Source organism: Lutjanus erythropterus, chromosome 12, assembly GCF_056507025.1.
Source record: "Lutjanus erythropterus isolate fLutEry1 chromosome 12, fLutEry1.hap2, whole genome shotgun sequence".
Classification (NCBI taxonomy): domain Eukaryota; kingdom Metazoa; phylum Chordata; class Actinopteri; order Lutjaniformes; family Lutjanidae; genus Lutjanus; species Lutjanus erythropterus.
In genome coordinates, this window is record NC_139328.1 from 4,013,560 (window position 1) to 4,032,712 (window position 19,153).

The window sequence follows — 19,153 nt, forward strand, 5'->3', positions numbered from 1 at the left end:
AGCTGATGATGAGATTTGTTGGGGTCTGTACCAAAAAAGGCCAGAGCATCTCTGCAGCATTATAGTACTTCATTATAATGCTGTTTTGTCACATTTTTCCTTTATCAAAAAACTGCTGCTTCTGCAATTTGGATATTGCACTTGGCCATATTGTAATTTTGATAATATTTAGATTAACTGTGCAGCCTTATAGTTTAGCACTTTCTAAACCCTCAAATGAAGCAAACTAATTTGAGAAGATTGTGCAGCCATCAGAGGAGCTTCTATATCCTGCAGAGATGATCATTTGTTTTAGCTGTAGGGCCACAGTGTGTGACCACAAAAAAACATATTACCAAATCACCACACAATGGGAGCATTAAATTGCTGTTCTAATTTATCAGATAACCTGGAGGTGGATAAAGAAGTTGCTGTGTTGATGAGGAAACTCCCTGGAATCTGGCATCAGAATGAATTTTTATGACTTTAAGCTTTGCATGGTAAAACCAGGCAGGTGTTTCCTGTAAATCTACAAAGTATACATTGTGTTATGACGTGTCAATAAAGTAGAGTTTTCAAAATATGTGCAAAGTACTTTAAAGGGTTAGTTCAGAGTATTTGAAGTGGGGTCAATCCTGGAAGCTAAATGATGAAATGCTGTGGATAAGGTCCACAACAAATGGTATTTTAGCCACTTAAAAAAGATCTATCTAAAAAAATCAACATTAGTAAAAGTCTAGGCGATATTTAGAATATTTCCATTGCTTTACGTTGCTGTCAGACAGCCTTTTGTGACAGGAAGCCGCTCTTACATAAGCCAGACTTCGCTCTGTCCAAACCAACCAAACTCCATTAACAAAATCATAAAGGAGTTGCTCGTCTACCAGTGCCTTGATCTGTTTGTTTAGTTTGGTTTAGTGTATTATTGCATTAATTTGGTGTTTTAAACGGGTGGTGTGGATTCACTAAAGTCACACAGTAACACAAACTAACAGATCAACTGGTTAAAATAATATTTGTTGATCCCGTCCACAGCTCTGCGTCTACAAACTGAAGAACCGCCATCTACACCATCTACGGATAACTACCACTGCTTCAAACAATCCGACCTATCCCTTTAAATACTATGCATTTATATGTTTATGGTGGTTTTGTGAGCTGAATTTTCCACAATAGTTTTTCCAGCATCATGACAGAAAGCAAATCATGTAAGCTTCCATATTCCTTATGTTCATTCATAAACAGACAACACATTATGAGAGAGCGACACATATTATTGGGGGATATTTTCAGACAGACAGCAGTGTTTTCCCCGTCACTTTGAATATACTTTGGTATTGTCATGTATATCATATGTGACATAGCAAGCACATGCTCATAATATGCCATTTTAAAGATTACAAGTGTGACAAACTCTTGTAAACAAGAACCCATAAAACATTTTACGATGCTTTGACGCCATGCAAAATCCAGTCATAGTTTTCTCTACATAAGAGCCTGTTACAGTGTCTGACGGTTTCTGCCTTGGAACATTCAGTTCACTTTTAGAAACGGTCACATCCTCGATCCGGAGCGAAAGTCAGCTGTTCCAGACGTCTCAGCGGAAGAAGAGGGTTTGCAAGAGGTCACAGAAAAGTCGTTTTGGTTCTGACAATCCCTTTCATGTCATATGTCCGTCACCAAACCGCCAAATGCTCGGCTTTCACAGCTGCTGCAGCGTGTTTCACCTCTTGATCTTCCCTATCTCCTCACACAGCCTGGAGAGGTACTGCGTGAGCTTCACCATGACAATGATGAGGGCCCCTCCCGTGAGCATGCAGGAGGGCCACAGCAGCGAGTGGAAGACGACGCCGTGGTCATATAGGCGGGTCAGGAGGACCGTCTCCTGCTGCTCGCTGGGGTCGTAGTAACAAGGGACCTGCTGGTTCACCTTCAGACGCTCGGAGATGTTCATAATCATGACGTGCATGGCGGCGCTGTCCCTCTGGCACCTGGGCACATAGAAACACTGCAAGGACAGGAGGACACCGAGGTTATCTAGAGGACAATCATACATCTTCTATCAGCTGGACCAAAATTGACAAGTTGTTCTAACTCAAAAAAGCTAGTGACTGGGCTGCCTTAAAATTTTAGGTTAAAATAATTTAATTTGAAAAAATAATTTTTTTAGTCAACTTTGCATGTTGGGGCTTTAGGAGACTTGGATTACACCAGATGCGCAGTATGGAAACATTTTATGTTTTTATTCTGTTGGGGTTTTTTTAGGCTTTAAAACTGGTCACCATTCACTTCCATTGTTTTGGAGATTATCCAACGCTGTTTTCCTGTGAAACTCCAGCAGTGTTTTATGGACTAAAAAACTAAACCAGACCTTCAATCCACATGAGGGTGAGTAGATAATGACTGAATTTTCATTTTTGGGTGAACTATCCCTTTAACTCACACAATGCATACTGGGAAGTCTTTTAACATGCTGATGATGTTTCTTCAGAAACTAAATTTAATGAGTTCATTGATCTCTGCTCAGTGCATTCGTGCATAAATTTATTTTTTTCACACCAAAAGATTTATATATACTTATTCTAGAATCTTAAAGTCGTTAACTTGAACAAATTAAACATATATTTATGTTACATTAATGAGAAAAGATGAGTTGATTACACTAAATTCCTTTAGAATTTTTTTTAACAGTGCAGGAAAAATCCCAAATCCTATCGCCTAACATTTTCTGATTCGAGAGCAGAGTTTAAAATGTATAATCAGGCCAACATCTGACAGTGTTGTCAACATTTGAAACGGTTCAGTAATTCTCAGTATTTTCCCCCCTGGCACTGCACTCACTTCAGAGCTGGTGTCCTGGGTCTCTTCATTGTGAGATAAACGGCTGACACGGCCCGTGTTATTGACGCTCACGTAGACCTGCAGACAGGGGTATTTGGAGACTCTCCAGCAGTCTGACCCACAGTTGTAGGAACAGTTCATGTCTGCTGTGACCGTGGAGTTGAGCACAACACACACACCCTCCTCTGTCCACACACTGTGTTGACATTTAAATGAAGATCCAATTTAATGCAGAAAAAAAAAGCAGAAAACATTTCGGTGGATCCTGTGGTATAAAATCAACTCGGCTTGGGGTATAATTTCATAAAGTATTCATTTTTGCAATTTTCAGGTTGAGAGGGCACTGAAGCAGTTTCTCAACAAGCACATCTGATGAATAAAACATGTTTCTGACAGGAATATCAGTTTCTAGGGTGTTAAAAAAAAAAGGCAATTCTAACATCAGGGCTGTACCTGTCTGCATAGGAGCGTAATATAGTGATCCCCAGGACAAAATACATCATTACTGAGGAGAGGATCATTCCAAGCCCCAGGAGAATGGCCCGATCTTCACCAGGCTTTAGAGCTGTCACCGTCTTCTTCTTGTCCAATAAATCTACCTCACGGAATTTCTGGTAGATTGACCTTGATGGTGGAAAATGAGAAGGAGTCATTATTAGATCTTTTTTAAAGCTACAGTGCAAATATTATGACATAAAAATCAAAGTGCATGACAGGTAAGAGCCATCGATGCCCCCCCACCCCCCTTGAATTTTAAAGGGACAGGTCATGTAGGTACTATTCTCCACGCACCAACTGTGGTGCTAACTGGATGTGTCAAATAAACATGTAATATACATTGATCAAGCATAACATTATGACCACCTGCCTAATATTGTATTGGTCTCCCTTTTGCTGCCAAGACAGCCCTGACCCGTCAAGGTCGTCCTGAACTATTTTTGCTTTGTGGCATGGCGCATTATCCTGCTGAAAGAGGCCACAGCCATCAGGGAATACAGTTTCCATGAAAGGGTGTACATGGTCTGCAACAATGCTTAGGTAGGTGATATGTGTCAAAGTAACATCCACATGGATGGCAGGAACCAAGGTTTCCCAGCAGAATATTGCCTAAAGCATCGCACTGCCTCCGCCAGCTTGTCTTCTTCCCATAGTGCATCCTGGTGCCATGTGTTCCCCAGGTAAATGCCGCACATGCACCCGGCCATCCACGTGATGTAAAAGAAAAAGTGATTCATTCAGACCAGGCCACCTTCTTCCATTGCTCCGTGGTCCAGTTCTGATGCTCTTGTGTCCATTGTTGGTGCTTTTGGCAGTGCACAGGGGTCAGCATGGACACCCTAACTGGTCTGCAGCTATGCAGCCCCATACGCAACAAACTGTGATGCACTGTGTATTCTGACACCTTTCTATCAGAACCAGCATCTTCTTCAGCAATTTGAGCAACAGTAGCTCGTCTGTTGGATCAGACCACACACGGAGGTGCCTTTGCTCCCCACATGCATCAGTGAGCCTTGGCCGCTGACCTTGTCGCTGGTTCACCACTGTTCCTTACTTGGACGACTTTTGATAGATACTGACCACTGCAGACCAGGAACACCCCACAAGAGCTGCAGTTCTGGAGATGTTCTGATCCAGTCATCTAGCCATCATAGTTTGGCCCTTGTCAAACTCGCTCAAATCCTTATGCTTGCCTATTTTTCCTGTTTCGAACACATCAACTTTAAGGACAAAATGTTCACTTGCTGCCTAATATATCCAAGCCACTAACAGGTGTCATGATGAAGAGATAATCAGTGTTATTCACTTTACCTGTCAGTGGTCATAATGTTATGCCTGATCAGTGTATAAGTTCTGTCACTACGGGTCTACGGGCACAGAGGGATCATGAAAGTTCTTAGCCTCACATTTAAATAACCACCATTGCAATTGCATTTGCACTTTACACTAAAATCGTAAAAAGTGGTGTTCATTTGTTAAGATTATCTTGCTGAACAAAACACGTAACTCATGAAATCCCACTGGATTATTTTATTGCAGGAACCAGAGAAATGCTAACTTTTACATTGGCCTGCAAAAATGTGTCCAATTAAATCTCATGACTCAGGCAGAAATCATGTGACTGGACAAAGTTTTTATTCACGTTATATTTATTCATGTGCATCGAATTCTGATGTATTCCGTGCTTTCCCGATTGTTACAACAATTAGCCAGCAACAACTAGCCAGAAACAAACCTTGAATTACCTTGAATAAATTATGGATTTCTTCATTTTAACATGTTGGAAACATTTGGGATAATGTAAGTACATAACTAAACAAAATATATAACATATGTTGAGCGTTTTTAGAAATGTTACACGTTATAGCATTAATATTTACATCCCACACTGTAACAAACACGAGCGTCCTTCCATGAGTAGATGCACGCTTCCTTCTGCATGGTGATTTGGTTGAGGGGTGTAGTTCAGCAAAAATAAAGTAGCTCTTACATGAAACTGCTCACAACAAGGCCTGTGGATTATCTTGAGTAACCGGGTCATGATTCTGGAAACAGGCAACGCTGTTGACTTTTTAAAAGTTTTTTGTTGGTGCTTTGAGCACAACAAGCCGAGTGCCATCAAGCTACATTATATTCAAGAAGAGGCAGATGTCTCTATGACACTATCTCCAAACCTCTGCACGACAAAACATTTTAGATGGCTGGTAAGAGAAAAAATATGCATTTTTGCTAGTGAATTGTCCCTTTAATTCATTTTTTTAAAAGCTGAATTGGTTTGAACCTGTTACCTCCTTTCATTTCCTCCGCCTGAGCCTGCTGCATTTTTGGCCCCGGCCACGAAGAACATCTTCCCCGATGATCCACGTCCTCCTTTGCTCACTGAAGTGGAACGGAAAGACTGCTGAAAGGACCTGTGAAATACAGCAGCTTTTATGTTCAGCTGTCCTCAACCATAAGAGGACATTTTCGTTACACTTTCACCACTTGGATCATAAGCATAACAAAAATCCCAATTCACCAGTTACAAGGTAAATTTGTAATGACATATCATACCGTACCTTTGGTGCATATTTGCCGTCAGACTACTTTTGTTTTATACAAGAGAAATATTAAGTAAATGTCTCTCCCAGTAACCCTGCAAACAGTTCCTGTGTATCAGAGTAGTGTGCAGTGCCAGGACAGGAAGCACCACGGATATAGTGGACGCCACCAGGTGAGCATCTCATTTTGAACACAAAGAAACGCTACAAAGGGTAAACAAGATGACAGATAGCCACAGATGAAAGGTGTTAATGTTGATGAGGCGCTTGTGAAAAACCTACCTGCACTTCTGCTGTCAACACAAAGTCATTGGCTCAACAACAACAACACCTTGCATGTGCCTCTTCTCGCTCTCTGCAGGTCCTGCCAGTCACAGAAAACACAGCATTCGATGGTGCACATGCAGCTTTGGTCCCATAAATAACATTAGCCTTGATTTAGATGCAAATAAATGAGACATTATGACTAACTAAGGGTTAGTGTTAAGGTGAGGGTTGATGCAAACCTACTCATGAGATTGCCAGGCATTTATTCAAAAACATAACTTAGAACAAATATAATTATAGCCAACAAAAATGTCCAACAGTGCTGTTTGCTCCTGATTTTCATGTTGAAGTTGAAGTAAAAGATTTAAGACTTCTTCTGTGGACAGAAAAGATTTATTTCTCTCAAATTCTGTTCACAAATTTGTTAAAATCCATGTTAGTGAGCACTAACATTATCAAAAGTATTAATACTTCAATACGTTTTCAATACTTACATGATATATGGATTTTTTTAAAGAGACATTTTATTGAATGCAAATGAAATGACATGTTTCAGACCCTTTGTTCAGCAATGTTCTGCATGTGGGTTTTGTTTCATGTCATTTCCTATGACCACCATCTTTGCACAGTCTAGCATCGTCCCTTTGTCTTAATCTATTCATGTTTGAGACGTTTTTCAGTGTGAGCACCAAACTGAAGGTGTGTCTTGATTCAAGCTTGTTTGAGTGAAGCTATAAAATGCTTAACCATTGAATTTCTCATTATTTCTTCATGACAAAAGTCTCTCAATATTTTGTTATCTAAAAGCTTTTATTAGGAATCAGCAAAATGTTCAGTTTTTAACAGCAGTAACTTAACACAACCCCCATCAACTGAAAGTGAACATGAAACTAAAATAAAGCAGACACCTGAAAGTACAAACAGCGACAAGGAACTAAACTTCAATTCACAGAGATTCAGTTGGAAGCAACAAAAATGCTGAAATATGAACTCACAGATACTTTTAAAAGCGTTTTTCTCTCTGGACTCCTGCACAAACAGGAGCTGTGGCTCCCATCTTCTTGGTCTCCAGGGTGATGAGTCCCCACCTGTGATTGGTTGCCTGAAAAAAGCAACAGTGATGATAACAGTGTCTTTCTGAAAAAATTACAGAGATTTTCAACTAGAACCATTCAGAGCAGACCCACAAAAAAGACACAGGACACGGCGCCTTTCTCTCTTCACTGGAAACAACTGAAAGAAGATGATGGCGCTCAGGAAACGCTATGTGGACAGGAGGCCTTACTCTGATATTCTTACTCTAACTCTAACCAGTCACTCCTCACGCCTAAACCTAACCAACCCAACCAACGAAGGCAACAGGTACTAGCCAGTCGGCAGCAGAGTCAGGCAGATGATAACTCTGCCCTCCCTGGATAAAATTGTTATCTGTAGCCCGGTGAGAAACAGCCATAGATCAGCACCTAATAAATGTCTTTTTCAAGAAAAAACAGCATTTTAGGGTGAACTTTTATTGTGACCAGTCCACGGCACACCTGATCAATAATCCTGCTGTTTAATCGGCATCTCTATAAGCCACACCTGTCAGGTGATGGTTTATCTTGGCAGAGGAGAAGTGCTCACTAACATGGATTTTAACAAGTTTGTGAATAAAACTTGAGAGAACTAAACCTCAAACTCAAAAGCATCAAGAGCCAAACTTGAATAAGAAATATCAATCAATCAAGTGGGAATCAACAATTAAATCAAACACGGAATTATCAATACAGAATTGATCAGGTTTTGTATTGTCAGACACTGTGTAGTTACTATCCAGTCCTCTTACATGTAAGCACAATAAACAGGCTGTTTTCATTTCATGGGGGAGTAAAACCTTGCCAGAGTGCTAGGAGCAGAATAGTTAGAAAACCGGCCAACAAGTTCCTCGTAGATGAGTAATTTCCTCATTGTATTACATTCCCAGCTGCTTAGGGGAAATGTTTCTGTGAGACAACCCCACTGTGACAACACATATCTGAGGGAAAACAAAAGTGTTATCGAGGTTTACGCTTTCTTTGAAACGCTCCACACGATTCTGCATGCACACCAGCAGTGAAGAGTCACACTTACATGAATTTTATGCTCTGTCTCACAAACTTTTTCTCCTCCGGAAAGACACGCTGACCATTGCCTCTTGAGTTCCTCAAGTTCCACACATAACTGTATTGATTTCAGCTAAACATGGACACACACACACACACACACACACACGCACACACACACTTTCAGAAAGACCGCCTTACTCCTTTCACCAACTGCACAGTCAAGCTTTTAAAGTGTTTTGAGAGCGTTGTATTTGCTGGTAGCTGTGCCCCCGTGCTCCTCGTAGGCTGGACTTACAGTGGCAGGTGACTTCCTACCCAGTAACTTATAAGGACTGGACGGTGACGCTGTCCTGAATGATAGATGGGACGGGCAGCCCCACAGTGTTGAGCCTGACCTCACAGGACCTTCCGAGTTAGCTTCAGGGGAAGGAAACACATTTAATAACATTTAAACAAAACAGTCTAAATGTGAAATTCCCTCATTCCATACTGGTCTTACCAAAGTGTTTTTGATCCGACTTCTTTTACAGTACATTATAAAGCTGTAACAACCTGTACTTTGTAATAAATTAGACAAAAATGAAATATAATGTGTTTATTAGACAAAGGTATACTATATGTATTAGACAGTAGTTATAACCTTTATTACATCCTGATTAGACTTTTTTAGAGGTTATTAGGGACACAGAAGTGTTTTTCCCCACTGTTTGGAGCTGCCCCTCAGCCTGAACACAGACTTTTGTATAAATTTCCCATGTTTGTACAGGTTTAATTTTAATGTGGTGTTTTCAGTGTTTGCAAAGTGGGATTTTGGATAAAGTGCTTGACACTGCTTGAAATTGTAATCACATTACTTTTATAATACTGACTGAATTAGTTTTTAGATAAAGAAATAAAATAAGTCAGATATTTGCTGAGTCAGATTCTATAGGAAGTTAATTATTAATCATTTATCTTTAATTGCCAAATAAGAATTTAACTGATTAAAGGTGTATTAAGTGATAATTAATCAATAGTGTAATTGCACCTAATTTGACATTGTTTTGTCTGGTGGAGACATTCATAAGGAAAAGAACAAGAGAAAAAAAAAACCAAGAAAAATATTAAAATGAAAATACGATGAGACAAAACGTGTTTTATGCCTTATTAATTATTAATGATTAATCAATTAATCAGTTAACATTTCCAACTATTGGTTAAGGAAAATGCACAGATTGCGTCATCCTAACAGGAAACCAAGTCTACTTTAAAACAGGTGACACAACTGTCTGTCACAAAACAAACTTTTGGTTGATAAAAGCAAATTAACGTTATTTAATGTGATGAAGAGGTGAAATAATCATTTTGTACATAAATATGTTATTTACCACAGCTGTGTGGAAAAGCTTGAAATGCTTGAAAAGAGCTTCAGTTTGATTCTGGAAAAAGTGTAGGGACTCTGAAATTGTGATTTTAGTCGACATGTGTGAATCTGATTTTGAGGACCTCAGAACAGACAAAGTCTTCGTGACCCTCTGTGATGTCTGGTGCCACCCTAAAGGGGGCCCAGACCCCAGGTTGGGAACCAATGCTCTAGAAAGTTTAATAATGGTCTAACAGTGAAAATAATACACTTTAGTTTACAGCACAGCTCTGTTGTCGTGTGTACCTATTTATCCTCTAATAAATTCTAAAAAAAAAGGGCCTAAAATTGTCTAATTAAAAACATATTATTTCTAGTATGGCTTTTTATGTCTGACTTGTGTGCATATTTTTGTGAGCAGGTTTTTCTACATTTTTTTAAACAAGGAAATATCCTCCATCATCAAATAAGAAAGTGGTTGATAGTCCATCCATTCGAGGTAATAAATTGTCCACTCCAATAACGTTAATGAAGCTCCAGAAAACCTGAAGTTACTGAAGTGAGATGAACTAACACTTAACTTGACTCAGAAGTTACGTCACAGTCACAGAGTGAAAAGAAAATGGTTTTGAAAGACAGTCACTAACTTGAAAAATTGATTTTGGGTGTATTTGCGTCCTTCTTCATATTACTGCTTATTTAAAAAGCTACTGAGTCTGCAGTGTCACCACATGAAGCAGTGGAGGGAGACAGTCTTTGTGTGTGAAACTGCTTACCCCAGCAGGAACGTATTGTTCAGATTCTCCTGTTATCAGTCTAATGAACTACATATTCCAAGCCAGCGGCAGATAGGACCGGTCGACCTCTCTTTATATTCTTTCTGGGTGTGTCCTTGGTTCATATTTCCTCCAGCTGCCTCTCTCCCGTCTTGTGAGTCTCAAAATGTGACTGAATGATAAAACGAAATGGCATGCGGTAGACCACATAACTAGAGAGCAGGTGTTATCTTAGACATGGATGGATTACTGAATGGGCCTACCAGGCACAGGCCCTGAGGCCCAAGGGAGTCGAAGGGCCCCTGGGTACATACAGCGTCTTTTCATCTCCGGTGTGAACTAATTACTGAAGTTCAGCTGCAGTTTTTCAACCAACAGCAGCACCTGAGAACTCTGCCTCACCTGCAGGGTGTCACTGAAAGAGACGCAAAGCAACTGCAAAGAGATGTAAAACAACCACAAACAGATGGAAAATGACAACTAAGAGACACAAAAGACAAAAAACAGGTACAGAATGACTGCAAAGAGACGTAAAACAACCACAGAGATCAACAGAATGACTATAAAGACACGCGAAGTGACACATAGCAATGCAAAACAACCACAAACAGATGACAACTGACAAGACAAAAAGAGGCACAGAATTACTACAAAGAGACATAAAACGACCACAAGGATACAAAACAATGGCAATGAAATTCGAACCGACACAAAATAACAAAGAAGAGAAGCAAAATGACTACAAAGACACAGAATGACACAAAACAACTACAGAGCTGCAAAAAGACAAAAATGAGTGAGACATAAATTGACTATAAAGAGATGCATCAAGAGACAAAAGATGAACAGAGATGTTAAATGACTGCAAAGAGACACAAAACAACCACAAATAGATGCAAAATTACTACAGAGACACACAAAAAACAAAAAGAAATATAAAATGACTACAAAGTCTTGCATAACTACAAAACATGATTGCAGAAAGACACAAAATCACTACAAAGAGATGCATAATGATGACAGAGACAGAAAAAGACTGAAAATACACACAAAATGACCTCAAACAGAGCCAAGGTGACAACAGAGACACACAAAAACAAAGAGACACAAAATGACCACACAGAGACGCAAAATCACTACAGAGACACACAAAAAAACAAAAGACACAAGACCAATACACAAAATGGCCTTAAAGGGATCCATAAAAACTACACAGACACACATAATGACAATAAAAAGACACAAAATTGCTGCACAGTGACACCAAAGAGACACAAAAAGACTTCAAAGACACACAAAATGACCTTAGAGAGACGCAAAGTGACACCGGAGACACAAAAAACAGAAAGAAACACAAAATAACTACAAACAAACACAGAATGACTATGACAAAATGCAAGAGACAATGTAACTACAGAGACACAATGCAAGTCCTATCAGATTTATTTATAGAGTTATTTGTAGTCTGTTTGTTGTCGTTTTGTGTGTCTTTCAGTCTCCGTGTCTTCCTCCTGTAGGAGTGGTGGGGGTCTCTTACATGTCTGTTTCCAGGGGCCTGTTGTCTCATAATCCATCTATGATCTTATATGAATATCTGTACTTCCTCTGGATTTCACTGAGCTCTGTACAGTATAAAAACGAAATAAAGCTGTGTGCATCATATAGAGACTGTAGCTCTGAGGCCTCAGTTTGATCCTGCACGTCGATCTTTAGCGGCTGTTTTCTCATCTTGCGTGCTGCACGGCACCGTGGAATTCAAAGCCCGGCCTGCTATCAACACGCTCTTTGATGAAGAATGTCTCAGGATGTATTTTCTGCCTTGTCCCTCCAGTGATTATCGCTTCTCCTTCGGGTGTCCTACAGCGTTTGGTGCCTTTCAAAAGTCACATGCTCGACTGCACAGCACGCCGCAGAGGTACAGCGGAGCAGTAAACACTTACCTGAAGTGCACACACTGACAACTGGACAGTGTAAACAAGTGAAATGCATTATGGGCTGCATGTCTACAGCATATTGTGCATACAGTTCGTGTTTTTGTACACACTGCTTAAACCCAGTCATCCATTCAGAGTTGAATTATGTGCAGGCCTGTTTTGCAGATGTTTACTGTCTTGTTGTTCCTCAAACACAAAAGCGGTAAACAGCTTTAAGGTCAACCAGTTAAGATTCATGAAGCCAGCTGATAAAAAAAGAGGCTGTACAGAGCTGCAGTGTAAAACACCAGTGTAAAAAAAATCATAGAGGAATTTAGTAGAATCAACTAATCTTATGTCATTAGTTTAAAGTAAACACAAGTTTTATTTATTCTAGTTAATTAAATTTCAAATTTCTTGCATTTATTTGCAGAACCCTCCAGAACCTATAAACACGAGTTCCTCTGATTTAAAGTCTTTGGACTTGAAATGAGTTGCATAAATGTTTCTAAAGAAACATTATCAGTATATTAGCAAATTTAAAATATCATGATGCCTGTTTCTAATGCACTTTAAGATAAGTCAAGGTCACTCATTTTCCACAATAATAAAAAAAAACAATGCAAACTATGATGAATTTTAGTACTGAATTCAATCCCTATCCACTTAAAATTTTTCAATGTCTTTCAATTTTTCATGTACTGTTTTTGTGCAAGAGAAGCAACTGCAGCTCTTCAAACTGAGAAAATTAAAAGCAAATTAAATTTGTTTGTGATATTTGTGTGAGAGTTGTTGGTTCAACCTAATATCTTAAGCCTACTGAACATGTTTTCTCAAGTTTATTTGACCTGAAAGGTTTATTTGTTTTGAATCATTGCAAAGTTACCTCAACTTGTCTTTTCAAATTCAGTCAGCTTAAAAATTTAAGGCAGTGTCAACACAAAGTTTTTAAGTTGCACCATTTTTAAAAGTGAATCTGAGCACTTATGAATCCATTTCACGTGTGTGAGATTAAAACTCTTTTGTTTTCTCAGCTATGTGCAGTGTGTTGACCTTCTGTTGTGGGCTGGATCATTTCGGAGCACATGATCTTTGCTCTTTGTGGTGCCTGTAATAATCTCATGTCTTTGCACATCCAAATTACGTTAAGCCCCAGCTTTTGTGCGTGTGACCAGTCTGCGCTGAGTTGGAATAACAGTGGTACAGTGTGTACAATCTGTGAAGTCCTACCTCTTGTCGCTGTGTTGTTATGATAATCCAGACTTTGGGCTGCGACTGTCAGCGGTGGCTCTCCAACTCGGTCTGGGCTCCCAAGAGGCAGCAGCTGGGCCACCTCTTATTTAAACCCCGAGTGAACAGAATGCCTGCCATACGTGTGTTAGTAATATGAGTTCCCTGCACAATGCGGTTGTGCTTAAAATGAGCCGGACCAGCACAATGGATCTCCACTGTGCCTCCCAAACAACTGTCTCTGACCGGCTCGACCGTGGGCCTCTCGCTATGTTTGTTTGCAGCTCGTTCACAGAGGAATTCAGGAGCAGGTATTTCAAACACTTCTGCTTTTCAATGTCACAGATGTACAGTATGTATAGGCTATTTGAAGGCCACCACTTCAAACACCGGGACGAGAGGACGTTTCCAAGTCTTGCCACAAGGTGTCTCTGCAAGCTCAGAAACTGGAGTGAGATGGATCTGAGGGGGTTTCCTCTTTGATTATCAACAACTGATCACATGGAGTGTTAGTGCCCCCTTTGAACTCATGCTTTTATTTTGGTAAAATGAAGAGTGCAAATGTGTAAAATCTTATTTGAAATTATGTTCTTAAGTACTTTGTGTATATTTTCTGTCTCGGTAATAAATAACGTTCATCTTTACCTCATCTTTATTAGTTGATGTACTAAATATTTCTAAAATAAAAATATCACAAAAAAATTACAACTGCGAGTAAAACCCCTTGAAAGAATAGCAACACCATCATCCTTGTTTGGTAACACTTCCTATAATGCATTGTCAGCACATTCACAAGTCATTATAATGCACTTATAAGGCTTTATAAAAGTCTTTATAATTGTTGATGTGTGAGAACTTATAACAAAGATTATAAAGTATTATAAGTGGTGAACATAAGTTATTATAAGTTCTGGACTGATTTAAACTGTTATCCATTGTTTTTTTTTTAATTGGTGTCAGTGCATGGGTCTTCAACAGGGGGTCCGTGACCCCTCGGGGGTCTCTAGAATTACTGCAGGAGGACCACTGAATTATTGCATGATAATTAATGATATTGGTCAGTTTGCTGTATTGTTATCCCGAGTGTAGCCTACAGACATGTTTGAATCGTTTCATACATTAATGAGCAAGAGACTTGACATTAGCCATGCTACAACTGCTGCAGACTTAGTAGCTACTGATTAGTGCAAGAAGAAGAGAAGACCTGAAAATATTTAATTTGATATATCTAATAACTCTGTCAGTTAAGGAATCCTTGGCCTGAAAATTACTGAGGACCCTGATTCAGAGGAAATGAAAGCCGTACACTTCTCTGCTGGAGCCAGCGTCACATATGATATGTGCACATCATTATTTTTCTATTTCAGATTTTTTAACAGAAAATATTATGCTTTGCATGCTAGATCTTGTGAAATGTGTTTACGTTGAACATCTTGAAATTGTACTCTGTAGTTTTCTGATGCTGTGACTTCTCTGTAGGCAGTGATCTCCATGACTGTGCTGGTCTGAGCAGCTGGGGGGATTTTCCTTTGCAGAGCTCAGTTAATGATCCATCTTGCCTGCAGTCTTCACTCATCCTCCTCGCTGCGTGTGATTATGAAAGTCTGTCCCTTATAGCAGCAGCAGCAGCATCAGATTCTGCTAGAAGTACGCAATGTGTTCACCACTTTACATTCACTGCCTCCTCCAAAAACCCTATTCAGCGATGGCCGGAGAGCAAAGTATAATAAAAGACAAACTCCAGCTCCTTCTAACCTCATAGCTCAGATGCTTTTCCCTTTAATTATACCCCGACCTTAGATTTAGCCTTGAAAAAAATAGCAGCCCCTTATGCATACAGTAAGACAGCAGGGAAACGTGAGCAAATATAGCAGGATGAGAAAAAAAAAAAAAGGCCTCAAGGGCAGATGGAAAGGCATTCGTATTTATTTGAGGTTAGGCCTAAACATAGCCACAAAGAAGTGCACGCTGTCTTCAAGTACCACATTTGGGGGTGAAACAACATAGTTAGAGGGGGGGATGAAAGGCGATTCTGCTTCTTTGTTTCTCTGGATCTAAAAATAGCTCTTGCTGAGCAGGCAGTGAAGCTGAGCTGCAGTCCTTTCTCTTGCTCCCTTTTCCTCTTTTTCTGTAGCTCATTCTCTCGCAGGCAAAATGCATCGTGTTAATGATGAACGTGCGGCAGCTATTAGATCAAGTTGGTCTGGATGTAATTAAATTTGGATTGCTGTTATTTAACATGTAGCATAAGGAGGGTTATGAATATTCATGTGGTGGCTGAGGGGAGTGTCACCTGTGCTGCTGTGCATCACTCTGCTGGGAGAAATAATACCATGGGCTCCGGTCCAAACGTGTGGAATCACCAACATATTTTCATCATACCTTGGATCTTTATATATGTAGTTTATTTATTAGTTTAATGATAAGGGGCAATGCACGAAACATTATAGCAGGTTATAATAACAAGATATAGATGTGTTGCAGGTAGGATTTCTAACTGAGGCTAATTAGCAACCTCTGGTTGAAAGATCAAGACATAAAGAAAACAAACAAACAAAAACAAGAAAACAGCTACTTTCTCTTACTTTCTCCCCCTGTGTACTGTAAAACTGGATGCCCAGACTGATTCATTCTAATAAGTAGTGAAAACCTTTCTTTTGTGTTCATTTAATTTAAACTAAATGTCGATTAATATGAACTTTACTGAGCATGAAATAAGGAGACTTAAAATGTTCTGTTTACTTGCAATGAGAGGAGCAAATTAAAATTCTGAGTTGCATTTACTGAAAATATTTGAGTTGGCTTAATCAATAATTTTAATTGAACTGTAATCATAGGGAACATGTAACATGAACTCCAAATATTTGAGCCCTGATTAACTAAAATGCAGTTTCAAGACAATTTACTTCAACAGGGTTTCGAGCAAAACTCAAACTCTTAAGTTCTGAGAAAATTTTACCAACTAGTGATGCTTTGTAGAGAAACCCCAATTTGTATTTCAGAAACTGAGTTGAGTTGAGTGAACTTATTAAAATGAAAGTGAATAATGCTAATATTTTATAATATTATTTCATATTTCAATTTAATTTCCAAGCTCCCAAATAATAATAAATCAAGTTCTGAGCTCACTGTGAACAATTTTTGTAATGCAAATTTCTGGAGGTTTCTAAAACTCAAAGATTCAAGTTGATCTAAAGAAGAAAAGTAAATTATCTCAACAAAAGTCGGCAAAACGTTTAGTTTATTTCAAAACTTGGGAGTTTGACTTTGATTCAAAACCCCAAAACTCTCGTAAAGGCTGTAGCCTCATGACTTTTCTCAACTTTTTTAGTGTAATTGCCTGAATTTTTGCCAACATATTTGGGTTAACAGTGCAGGTTGAAACAAAGATAAGGAGCTTCTAAAATCCAGCTATTATTACTTTTCTATTTAAAATAAAAGGTGGAAATCTTAGTCTACACGTCCTTATTTTAGTCACTTCTCATTTCCTTCTTTACACACAGACAGACACACACAAAATTGAAAAAGGCAGCATGGCTGTTGCTAAGGTAGTTGATAAAGCTCACTGCCACTTGTGCAGCAGTATCCAAGCAATTACACAATGCCGACAGGTCCAGCACATATTTATCAGTGTTGCCGCTGTGCTCACATCCCTAGCAACCTCGTGTTATTGTCCTGCAGATTAGCTCCCCGCCCCCACACAGATACCACACTGCTGTATTCCTCCCAGTCTCACATTTATGGAGGGAAACAGTGATAATCTCATTTTATTGAACAACTGCCGGCCCAAACAGAATTAATAATTTTTAACAAATGTATGTTCGCATGCGTTATTTGTTTTATGTTAATGTACAGTATACAGTGTGTGCATGTACTGTATGTTAAAAAAGATGAGTAGGATTTACAGTCACAGAGAAAAGGTGAGTCAATTCACAATATTTGCCTGTGGAGTGAATCATATATTGCGTAAAGCCTGGCATTGAAGAGGAGGAATTTGCTTCACATTTCTTCTCTGGCAGCCAAAACACCCTCACGCAGTGGGAGTGATGGAGCACATATTTCTGTTTCTCCTGGCTTGAGGAGAAACAAGCAAGAGGCACAGTGTGGGAAATCACCCGTACATGAACTAACGGAGACAAGCAGCACTGAAACTGAAACCTGCTTTGCATAATTTTGTGCACAGTTCTGTGTCGTATCAAAATCCACCTCCTATCGCTGGGGTTTTTTGACATTGAGACCACCTCTGGTAGAATCCTCCCAGATTTGCAATGCGTTGCAGCATCCCCACCACCCCTCCATATTAGTGAATATGTGGCACAAGATATTAGACAGGGAAGTCTCTAGTGGACGAGTTGCAAGCATGTTGACAAAGGGCCAGATGAGCACTGAGATAATTGAGTGGGAGGATCAAACAGCTCAGAGGTTGGGAGGCAGCGAAGGCAGAAAATCAGTGGACTGCAGTAGGATACAGTGTCTGCTTCAACCAAATCCATCACTCAACCACACAGTTAATCAGATATACAAATAAATGCCTTTTACACTTTTATCATCTGACTGCATGCAAATGTTGCACCTCTGTCATATTATCAGTGTGAAGTAGGCCAAAGATGCAGAGCTAAGTCATTTTTGCATAGATAAATCTCACAAAATGACACTCGTATTATTTTATAGTTGTGGTTGTTTTTTGGTTTTATGACATTTGTGAGTGTTAGAAATAAAAAAAAAGAGATATTATAAGTGCATTTGTGCTCCCAGTGGAGATTATTACATTTGTGGTAACAAGAAAACACCCTGCAACAAAGGATGTACTGAATATGTCCAACACTTGGACAACTAATTCACTGGTCCCCAACTGAGCATTTCACTATATGTCGTCATCTCACACTGGAAAAGGCTCAAGCAGTGCAGCCACTTAAATAATGGCAACCACTAATCACAGTCGAACAAAGTACATGATGATATAAGACACATAATGCTGAATTTTGAAGGCAATTTTTTGATATTATATCAACATTGTGATATGAGACTAGATATTTTCTAGGTATTGTTATATCATAATCTGGGTTAGGGTAGGTGTTGAGGGTTGGGTAGGTTTGTGGTATACTTCGGCAACTTTACTGTAACCACAGAGGATTATATTGACCTTTGAAAGCATTTTGTAATATAGAATTTGCTAAACTGAGGTGAAGACTCACACAGTTTGAGCTACTGACCTCGCAGCAGCTGAGTAGGTTAACTGAGAATAATGCTAGAGTCATAATTTAATAAGACAGATGCATTAAGAGATACGAAGATACGCATCCTCAGAAATTAATGCTACGTATACATGACAATGCATATGTGCAGTTATATCTCCAGCCTTAGAGTAAAGAGATGTCATTTTCTCAACTCACCAGAATATTCTAGCTGTTCTATTATTTTCCCTTACCCACTTAGTCATTATATCCACAGTGATGGTTATTTCTAAAAGATGTAATTGTGTTAGTATTTTGTGAAAGCACCAATGGTCATCAATAATTTGGTCAAAAATATTTTGATATTTGATTTTGTCCATATCGCCCAGCCCAACTTAATATACTGCTGGGTAGTTCAATCTACAGCAATACATTCTATGTCAAGTTGTTCTGGTCTTGGCCTACTGCCTAAAATGCCGGTATCAGTATCAGCATGTACATGATTCTAT

The 19,153-nt window shown here is 39.2% G+C and overlaps 1 protein-coding gene and 1 long non-coding RNA gene across 4 annotated transcripts; both read right to left on the bottom strand.

Annotated features, from left to right (window-relative positions):
* Positions 1–1,232: 1,232 nt before the first annotated feature.
* kcnmb2a (potassium large conductance calcium-activated channel, subfamily M, beta member 2a) lies at positions 1,233–6,175 on the bottom strand. 2 transcript variants are annotated; one of them, XM_084732312.1, is made up of 5 exons: positions 6,141–6,175; positions 5,607–5,729; positions 3,274–3,444; positions 2,821–3,016; positions 1,233–1,987 (listed from the first exon to the last, which is right to left on the bottom strand). In XM_084732312.1, exons 2-5 carry the CDS (start codon positions 5,663–5,665, stop codon positions 1,703–1,705), a joined length of 711 nt encoding a protein of 236 aa, XP_084588438.1. In that variant the 5' UTR covers positions 5,666–5,729; positions 6,141–6,175; the 3' UTR covers positions 1,233–1,702. The 2 variants fall into 2 exon arrangements, with proteins under 2 accessions (XP_084588438.1, XP_084588439.1); XM_084732313.1 differs by lacking the exon at positions 6,141–6,175 and having other exon boundaries at positions 5,607–6,131.
* A 371-nt stretch (positions 6,176–6,546) lies between these two features.
* On the bottom strand, positions 6,547–13,711 carry LOC146317353 (uncharacterized). 2 transcript variants are annotated; one of them, XR_014771676.1, is made up of 4 exons: positions 13,471–13,711; positions 8,505–8,626; positions 8,235–8,339; positions 6,547–7,227 (listed from the first exon to the last, which is right to left on the bottom strand). It is a non-coding gene; the product is annotated as an uncharacterized LOC146317353 (long non-coding RNA). The 2 variants fall into 2 exon arrangements; XR_014771675.1 differs by lacking the exon at positions 8,235–8,339 and having other exon boundaries at positions 8,408–8,626; positions 13,471–13,706.
* Positions 13,712–19,153: the final 5,442 nt, after the last annotated feature.